Here is a 10,465-nt window from a genome sequence, read left to right on the forward strand (position 1 = left end):
GGGATCCTTCCCATATATAGGAATTCATTAAAATGAACTCAATATGAACATGTACCATATCACATATTCACACTAGTGTTCTCTGCCTCCCCAGCACTCTCTATTAGCTAACTCTAATTAGTTAGTCCTTCCCAAAGATAATTTTCACTTACCATTTGAGCTAAAATCATCCACGAGGATGAGCTCTTTCAGCAGGTGAGAAGGGGTCCTATGGATGATACTGGTAATGGCCCGCTGTAAAATGGACAGAGCTTCATCCATAAATGTGATAACAACACTGAGGGTTGGAAGTTGTTGGGGATACTTCTTTTCAAGACACCTGTTAAGAAACCTTGTAATTTTTATGTAATTTGGGAGAGAGTTTGAAGACACCTCCAAAAGTCATCTAATTCACCTCCCTCAATTAAAAGGCATAATTGAATAGTACACCTCAGTCATACAAGTACAATTTCTATGCATTTCTAGATAAAAAATTCAAACAGTGACAAACAGGAATTTTTCTTTTCTTTTCTTTTCTATACTAATCTAAATCTCTCTGGTCATGAGGGAGAGATTATTTATATTTCAGTGGATGTTTTCTTTTCTTTCTTTTTTTTAACATATTTCCACATTAGTCATGTTGTGAAAAGAAACAGAACACATGAAAGAAAAAACAACAACAAATGAAAATATTATGCTTCAGTCTGCTCAGTTTCAGAGATCTTAACTAATCTAAAATCTCTATCACTTTATGAATTTTCTTTATTTTTCCACCTTCTGTATAATTCTGAATGGGTCATTGAACTTCTGTAAATCTCCATTACTCCTCTCTAAAATAGGAAGCAGAATAGTGCTGGGATAACCAGAGGCCACTCTCTACTACTCTACTTGTTCTTCAGACCATCTTCTCTACTCCCCTAAAAATTTAGCCCCTAATTAAAAAGAGGCTGCTTAGAGGTAGGTAAACCAATACCATTTCTACTGTACCTGAGAGGACGAGTGTCTGGAATGGATCGATTAAATGGCAAGTGGTCACTGAGGTAAGCATTGTAACCATATAGGGAGAAGAGTATGAAGGCTTGGATCTGCTGGGCATTGGTCAAGTTATCGCCCCACTTTTTGAAAAGAGCAGAATCTGGGAAAAGTTTCCTCTGGAGTTTTCTATGTGTTCTGGCTTTCACAAATGCTGAAACAACACTCCTTCTAGTCTCCACCTTCAATGGAGACTTGTTCACAGCTTTGGCCCGTATCACGTTTTCATATATCATAGCTTTTCTCACGGAGTTTCCAGCTGATGAATAGGAAGAAAAACAAAACATTCAGGTGAACCACCTCCTGAGGAAATGAAATATTCCTTAAAACTGCCTGGATCCATAACCAAACCTGCTCTGATTTGTATGTCATCCTTAGAGGGAATCTATTAGATGTCTAGCCTTTATCTAGCAAGGAAAATCACATTAACGAATGTTAGTATGAATCAGCTAGGAAAATTTTTACCTGGACAAAGGCAAAAGTCAACTCACTTGAAGTTCAATCTTGGGCAGAGAAACAATGCCAGAGATGCAAGCTGAATAAAATATAGCTTCAGACTGAAAGGCGTATGAAAGAGAACTGAGGAGTGGAAGAGTTGAGGAAGTATTCCAGGAAGGTTCTCTCAGCAGAAACCTAAATTCATTATCTAAGGCTCATAAACTTTTAAATACATTTTTATAACTGTGATTCAAAAAAGAGTTTTCCTTTATGAAGCTACATTCCTTATGTATTTAAAAACATTATTTTAAGAAGGGGTCCCATAGGCTTTCCTAGAATGCCAAAGAGGGTACAACAGGAGGTTAAGGATTAGATTTAAATTTGCTGCCCTGGGCCCAAATCCTACTATACAAAGAGCTCCACTGTGTGGAATTTGTGCCCATTTGCATGCTTTTGTTTATGCCATCATTTACACTTGGAATGCATTTACCTCTTAGCTCTCTGTCAGTTGAAACCTTACTTATACTTCAAGATTCAGTTCAAATTCTATTAAATAATTTCAAGATGCTGCGGCCCCTTACACTAGTCAGAAATAAAAATAACAATTCCATACATCTAGGTAACATTTTCCTCACGATAACCCTATGGCAATAGATGTATTATAATATTGAGATAAAGAAAGGGAGAGAGATAAACAGACAGACAGAAAGAAGCAGAGATAGAGAAAGAGAAACAGATAAACAGACAGACAGTAACAGAGAGAGGAGAGAGAGAAAGAAATGGAGAGGAGAAAAAGACAAAGAGGAGAGACAGAGACGAGAAGAGAAAGAGGTCTATACACACACATAATATAAACATATACACATACTTCCACTTACATGTGTGTATACACATAAACACACACATATACAGAGGAGAAAACTAAGGGAAACTACTACCTCCTAAATCTTACTATTTTACTATTAAATCAATCTAATTGTTAAGAAATAGCAATTAGATGACACAATGGTTATAGTGCCAGGACAGGAGTCAAGAAGACTCATCTTTGTGAGTTCAAATCCAGCCTCAGATACTTCCTAGATATGTGTTCCTGAGCAAGTCACTTAACCCTTCATGTCTCAGTTTCTTCATCTGTAAAATGAACTGAAAATGGAAATAGTCAACTACTCCAAATCTCTGCCAAGAAAACACTAATGGGATCACAAGGACTTGAACATTATTAAAAAAAACATCTGAACAACAACAGTAAAACTGTTAGGAAGTTTTCTTTATATCAAACTAAAAATATGTCTTCTCTGCAACTACTCCTAGTTGTATCTTCTGAAACCAAAAGAAGCATGTATCTACTGTCCCTTTTCCACTGACACGCTTTCAAATATTTGAAGACTTTTATCTTGTCCTCCCTAAACCTTTTGTTCTCTAGGTAAAATGTTCCAAGTTTCTTTCAATCAATCATCATATAGCATAGTACCTACATCCCTTATCAGTCAGACCCCTTATATGAATCCACTTTAGTTTGTAAATATCTTTCTTAAAAATGTGGCACTTAATTAATATTGTCTTATTTATACTTCACATAAGTTACCAGTCCCCTTTCATAAGAACCACTGAGTTCCCATGACTCCTTCATGTCCCACTTGACCCTAAAAAAATTTGGGATCTACATATGCAAAAATGTTTGTAGCAGTCCTTTTTTGTAGAGGCAAGGAACTGGAAACTGAGTGGATGCCTGTCAGCTGGAGAATGGCTGAATAAGTTAGGTATATGAATGCTATGGAATGTCATTGTTCTATAAGAAATGATAAGCAAGCTGCTTTCAGAAAAGCCTGAAAAGACTTACATGTACTAACTAAAGTCAGCACCACTAAGAGAACATTGGACATAGTAATAGCAAGATTATACAATGATCAATTGTGATGAATTTGGCTTTTTTCAACAATGAGGTGAGTAAAGGAAATTCCAAAATTCCAAAATTCATGAAAAATGCTACCCACATCCAGAAAGAAAAATATGGAAACTGAATGTGAATTATAGCATAGTATTTTCACCTTTTTGTTGCTGTTGTTTGTTTCTCATTTTCTTTTTTGTTTTGTTCTGATTTTTCTTGTGCAGCATATCAAATATGGAAATATGTTTAGATGAATTGCACATGTTTAATCTGTATCCAATTATTTGCTGTCTTGAAGAGAGGGAGAAAAATTTAAAACACAAGATTTTGCAAAGGTGAATGTTGAAAAGTATCCTAGCATGTATTTGAAAAAATAAAATATGATTAAGAAGCAAAATAAAATTTTATATAAATAAAATTTTAAAAAAGAAATAAAAATGAAGCAAATAGATAAGTGGGTTCAAGATACAAGGAGTTATGTCAGGTATAGATCAGACTCTGTCAAACTACAACAGAATGGATGGTCACCAAAAGGCAATCTATCATTACAAACATAAGAAACAATCTGAAAGAATTAAGACAATGAGGTCAGGATAAGAACAGAAAACGGGAAAACTGAATCTTGAAAGGATCAGAAAGCCTGTGTCTGGAAATATAGTCAAAATGTAAATGGTGGATTGTAAAACTAGCTAAGCAAACGCAAGGAACTCTGACTAGGGAGTGCAAAAATCCAGAAACCTTGACCAGAAAGGTGAACTGCAAGCCCATTTTAGCAAGGAAATCTCTTTCCTTTTCCTTTATTGATAATGAAAGATACAGATAAGTCTGTAGCATACAAACTGTAAACAAGGCTTTATATAGATTAGTTTTTAAAACCTTCCAATGTGGGGAACCCTTTACCTCCCAAATTACTCCTTTTCCACTTTAATATAGCTCTAGATTTGAATCTTCACAACTTCTTCTAGATCTTCCTCTTGAGTTAAAAAAGAACAGGTCTATTTCTCTTCCAGTTGATGTCTTACTAAATACTTAATAGTAACTATAACTAGCATCTGCTTCATGCCAAATATTATGCTAATTGCCTTACAAATATTATATGTTCAATGTTTACAACCACCCTGGGAGGTAAGGTATTATTATGACCTCATCTTATAATTGAAAAAAATCTAGGCAAACAAGGCAAAGTAGCTTGCTCAGGGTCATATTGGGCTAAGCATCTGGGGCTGAACTTGAACTCAGGTCTTCTTGACCCCAGACCCACTTTATCCACTGTGCCACCTACTAGGTACCCTCTAAATCTTATTTTCCACATGCTAAAGCCAGCTTTTTCAACTATTTTTATGTAATGTGATCTCAACACTATTAACCCAGTAGCTTCTCTGGAATCTATCAATATCTTCCCTAAAATGTTGGAATCAAAAACAATGACAATATTGTATATATCAGAGCAGAGCAGTAGAACTTTCAATCTTTAGTTCTGGACACTATATTTCCTTTTAATACAGTCTAACATCACAATATCTCTTTTAATACACTATCAACTCACACTCAGTTTGTAGTCCACTGAAATGCCAGATTTTTTTGAATGGGAAAATGAGTGAATGAACTGTAGCTTGTACTTAAGAAACTGACTTTTTAAACATTTATCTCAGTTAAATTTTACCTTATTAGATTCAGCCAAAATAGTGTCAAGTTGACTTTTGAGATCTTTTTTGCATCCTGACTCTGTCATTCAAAGTGATAGGTATGCCTTCCAGCTGCATCTTCTGAAAATTTACAAGCACAGCATTTAGAGGCAACCAGGTGGTGCAGTAGATAGAGTACTGAGTCTGGAGTCAGTCAGGAACACCTGATTTCAGATATGGTCTAAACTTTAGATACTTACTAGTTGTGTGAATCTAGGTGAGTGACAATCTCTCAGCCTTAGATTTCTCAACTGTAAAATGTGGATAATAACAGCATTTACCTCACAGGACACTTAGCACAATGCCTGAAACATAATAGGCACTATATAACTACTTAGTCCCTTCCCACTTATAATCTTTGTTCAAATCATTGGAGGGAAAAAATGGAAGAAATTGAAGAAAAAAAATTCAAATTATAAAAAACCAACCACCTGGATCAGCTCAACAGAACTCCCTCCACAAGGTGGTATACAACCATTAATTAACAAATTACTTTTTGGTTCTGGCCATTCGATCTTATTCAAATCCATGTAATTTTGCCCATGTCTAGACCCTCTCTCTTCAACTTCTCCCCAAGAATATCATGAAAAACTGTGAGGTGATTTGTTAAGAATTGTAGAGAAGTTCCCTATAGTCTACTTGAGGATAAAGATCCAGAAGAGATCTTAGAGGTCATCTAGGCAAGGGACTGCTTAAACTTTTTCCATCCATGATCCCCTTAAACCCAAGAAATTTCTACATTTTTATATATTTTTACAGCATGAATATACAAATCAAACATTTAATGATAATAAGTCATAATTTTATAATCCCCACATTTAGTTACAAGACCCCAAATGGGGTTGCAACCTACAATTTAAAAAGCTTTGATCTAGTCCATCTCCCTCATTTTACAAATGAGGAAACTAAGACTTTGGGAAGTAAATAGTGGAGCTAGGATTCGAATCCCAGGTCTTCAGACTCCAAATCCAGACTGCTTTCCATTGTTCCATGTTACTTCACCAAAGATAGAAAATAACCCCAAGGTCAGAACACTCTGCAGGATAACGATGCCCTAAGCAAATACAGCAATGTTTATAGCAAGTTTAAGAAAGTCATCTTATTAGTTTATTTTGTACTGGGCTTGTTTAATGGGACATCCGAATAGAAGTGTCCAACAGACTGTTAAGAGATCTAGGAATGGAAATGGATTCAGACTAACTAATGTTTAGGAGACATCTGTATGCAGATAATTAGATGCATGTGAGTTTATGAGATTACCAAAAGAATATAGAGAGGAGAGACATAGACTTGGGTGACCCCCATGCTTAGGGGGAGAGAAACAATAGATGAGGCTTACAAAGATAAAGAAAGGCAGGAGGAAAACCAGAGTCACAGAAGTCAAAGGAGAACAGGGTATTCAAATTTTCTCAGTTGCTAGGTGCTTTCTACCTCACCCAAATTAATTTGTTCATATTATGAATTTATTTCTCTGCATGTAGATTCTTTTCCCTGAAAAAATGTAAGCTCTTTGAGGACAGATATTGTCTTATGTTTTTGTATCTCCAGTGCATATAGCATAGTAGCCAGCGTCTAATAGATGCTAAATGATTGCTCATTTAATGAATGAATGAATTGGGAAGACTGCAGACCTTATTTAGGAACCCCCCTAGAAATCTGGAAATTCCCCAATTGAGATATTCCTACCTGAAGTATCTACCCATAATCTAGCTCTGGGAACCCCAGGAGGATGAATATAGATCAAGCATCCTTCTATACAAAGTATAGACAAGGTCAGCAGAATATGAGCATAGAAGCCATTAGAAATCACAATTCTCTGAACAATTACCACACAATGGTTACCACTAACCCATCTTCCTGCAGCTTCTTTCCACTAGTTTTGGGTTCCTTAGACCCCAATTTGAGTTACCTTGAGGATGATTCCCACACTTTGCTATCCCGGATACAAACAGTATACTAAAAGGAGGATGAGGAATTGATCAATTGGATGTGTTCCATACCCTCTCTTCTAATCTTCCCATATATTCTATTCGACAAACTGCAGTAGTTGCCCATTTCCTCCAAAATAAAATATCAAATCCATGTCATTCAAAGCCCTTTATAGTCTCACTTCATCCTAAGTTTCTAGTCTTTTTTACACTTTACTTTCCACAACAATTGCCATATACTTTCTGCAATCCAGTGACCTGTCTTCTTACTAGCTCTCACACAAAATATTTCAAACTTTGGTCATTTTTTTACTAGTTGTCTTCATGCCTAAAATTTTCTCCCCTGTAATAACCATTTCTTGGCTTCCTTTGAGCCCCAGTTAAAATCTTACCTTCTGTGAGAAGCTTTTCTTGGTAATCCTTAATGGTAAAAACCTTCCTTTTATTGATTCTGCCCAATTTATTTCTTATTTTTATAGTTATTTTGTCGACCCTAGGAATTAGGCTAAGGAATCCTTGAAAGCAAGAGATTTTTTCTTTCTTTGCATCCTCAGCATAGTGTCTGATACACTGTAGGCATGTAACAAATCTTGTAGAATGATTGATTAGTAATTGAAGCATTTGTATATAGTACTTTTTACATTTTCATATAGTACAATTTGTATTTGAGCAACTAGAGACCAAAAATCCATCTTTAGGCACATTTTAAAGTATATTCCATGACTGCCAATGACCTCAGTAAAAATCCTAACCACAGAAACGCTAGACATACCCTCTATTTGTTTCTTTCCCATAGTCTGTGATTCAAATAAGTCCAAACCTACCCAAATCACCTAATATCATCCACTGAGATTGAAGTTTCATTGTTGAATTGTCCCTAGAAGGTAGATAGGTCTTCTCTTCCCTTCCAGGTATGTGAATCATTAGCTTTTGGATAAACTCCTTGTTAAAAAGGAAGAAGATGACATGTAGAATAAAGAGCAGAGCCAGCCCCAGAAGGAAGATCTTTAGAAGCCTCCCCAGAAACATCTTCTGCCTACCTTCCCTTGCTGGCTCAGCTCCCTTGTCCTTCAGAGAGCAGGGGTAAAAGGAAGGATCAAAAAGGGGTGGGGTTCTGCCCCAGGACTTCTTCAGCAAAACCCCAGTCTTGTCAAGTGTTATATTACTGCACCACCAAGAGTTTCTTGCTCAGTGAAGTCATTTGAATTTCTTAGGACAGCTTCAAATTTTTGGAATGGGCTTGAATGGCTTTCCAAGCATTACTGAGTCAGTCAGGCATATCTTTAAAAGCTTCACAAATAATATTAGATCTCATGCGTCCAAGTAGAGTAGTCTATGAGACTTACAATGAAATGTATCACAGAATGTGAGTCCTACTAAGTGTATGTGCAAAGAAAGGAAAAACAGGGTAAAAAAGAACTCCAGGGATATCTTTACAAAAAAATAAGAAGCCCCCAGAAAACAGTGATGTGCACAGATTCTATCCCTAAACATCATGTTCATTCGAGCCAGTGGGAAATCGGATGAAATATGACCTAATAAAAGAAGTGCTTCAGTAGGATTTCCAACATTCATTTGTATTTCTATCTTCATTGTAACCAAATCATGGCATGACTTTGATAAGAACATTAAATTTTTTTTCAAACACTTACAATGTACAGAGTATTCTAAGGGTGTAAAAGGGAAGGAAAAAGGGGTAAATCAAAAGTTTAGATAATGTCTAATCTCTCTCTCCAAGGAGCTTACTACAGACTTGATAAGATAACATAGCCACAGGGAATATTAATATCTAAGATGACATGAGAATTAGGTAAAGTACAAACCAAATGATTGCTAAACAGAGATGACATAATAATAATAAGAATATCTAAAATTTGTACTCAATAAATACAAATCTGGATTCTAGATAAAGGCATGAATTCTAGTCATTTCTCACCTGCCTTCCCAAATGTCCTCCTAAGTCCAACTCATATCTTTGAGGCTAATCAATGAATCACTCTGTGCCTTGGATTTTACAAGTTTCTTTAAAAATAAGTAAAAGCTCCTATTGTCTACCAAATAAGGCTCTATCCCTGCATTCAAGACCTTTCTCCAATTTAACTTGGCTCCTCTTCTCTAGATTGTTTTTCTGCCAATATGTATTAGAGATCAATTGCTCTGAGGCATGAGTGGGCTGATGCAGATGGGCTTTCAGAACAACAGCTCACTAGTCAGTGACATTTACTTAAAGCAATGTGCACAAATCAGAGAACCAATGACAAAATATATGCCTATTTAAAAAAAGAGAAAAAAGGTAAGCTCTCTTCCTAGGAGAAAAGTGATATAGGATATTGTTTCCTAACATGTGGGCTGTTAACCTAGTTGGTCATTATGCTGATAAGGCTCCTTAAGTCTTTCAATGTTGATTGTTTTAAAATAATGTCATATTTTTGTAAATCTTCAATTTGTTTTATTTAGGATTAATTCCTCCCTTAATCTACTCTTCCTCTAATTTCCTTTTCTCCTTTTCCCCTCCCATTTCCCTATGAGTGTGCCCACCTGTGTGTGTATGTGTATGTATCCTTCCCTCCTTTGATCAGTTCAGGAAGGAGTGAATATGTCAGCCACTTCTCTCTCTCTCTCTCTCTCTCTCTCTCTCTCTCTCTCTCTCTCTCTCTCTCTCTCTCTCTCTCTCTCTCTCTCTCTCTCTCTCTCTCTCTCTCTCTCTCTCTCTTTCTCCTGCTTATTAACAGTTTAACAAATAACACAAGGCACATTTAAATATTTTAACAATATATCCCAATGAGAAAAATGACAGTCACATTTAATTATCAATTAAATGATTTCTCAATATGAGAAACACAGTCCCACCTTTCAACTCTCATGAAATAATAGTTTCTCAATTCTTTTCAGATATTTTCCACACAGCATATCTTTGCCATAGGTAAAAGTTAAACTTAATTTTCTCAGAAAATATCTCTTTGGGTTCTTTCTCCTTGATGGGTAAGAATCTTTAAAGAAAGATCTCTTAGGCATTTAATTTTGTTCTTAGTATTGCCTCAGTTAACAGTTATCAGATTCCAGAATGACAGTTAAACTATCTTACAAAATTCTATTCTCTTTTGAAGCCATAGTAATAATGCCCTTAATTTCCGTGGAATAGAAACATTGAGTCTGAAGTTATAATAAATGTCTTCCTTCTATATTCTGGTGTTCACTGAAAAATCTAGCTTTTTCCTGAAGTCCCCATAACTTATCACTCTCTAAAATTGACTTTAAAAAAATAAATTTTAAAAATTCATTTTAAACAAATTCAAAATGATAAAGGAAAAAAGAATATTGCCACATACATAGAAGAACATGAGAAGATTCAATATCTATCTAATAAAGGCTAGACACTGTTTTTGAAGATACATAGCTTTTTTTTTTTCTTGCAGATTTTTGTTCTCCTCTGTGCACTTTTTACTTTGAATGTAACTAGCATCTTTCCATATTTTTCTAAATCAAATAGCTCGTCATTTCCTAAACTGCAGCAA

At 35.6% G+C, this 10,465-nt stretch overlaps 1 protein-coding gene across 1 annotated transcript in view; it reads right to left on the reverse strand.

Annotated features, from left to right (window-relative positions):
* The window catches only part of LOC141542607 (putative polypeptide N-acetylgalactosaminyltransferase 8), a 31,303-nt gene extending 23,287 nt beyond the window's left edge, over positions 1–8,016 (reverse strand). The window contains exons 1-3 of the mRNA XM_074267144.1: positions 7,775–8,016; positions 967–1,270; positions 153–319 (exon numbers count right to left, since the gene is read on the reverse strand). Of these exons, the coding sequence (XP_074123245.1) occupies positions 153–319; positions 967–1,270; positions 7,775–7,979 (676 nt within the window). The 5' untranslated portion in view covers positions 7,980–8,016. The remainder of the gene's footprint in view (positions 1–152; positions 320–966; positions 1,271–7,774) is intronic.
* Positions 8,017–10,465: the final 2,449 nt, after the last annotated feature.

The sequence above is a fragment of the Sminthopsis crassicaudata genome, chromosome 5 (assembly GCF_048593235.1).
Source record: "Sminthopsis crassicaudata isolate SCR6 chromosome 5, ASM4859323v1, whole genome shotgun sequence".
NCBI lineage: Eukaryota > Metazoa > Chordata > Mammalia > Dasyuromorphia > Dasyuridae > Sminthopsis > Sminthopsis crassicaudata.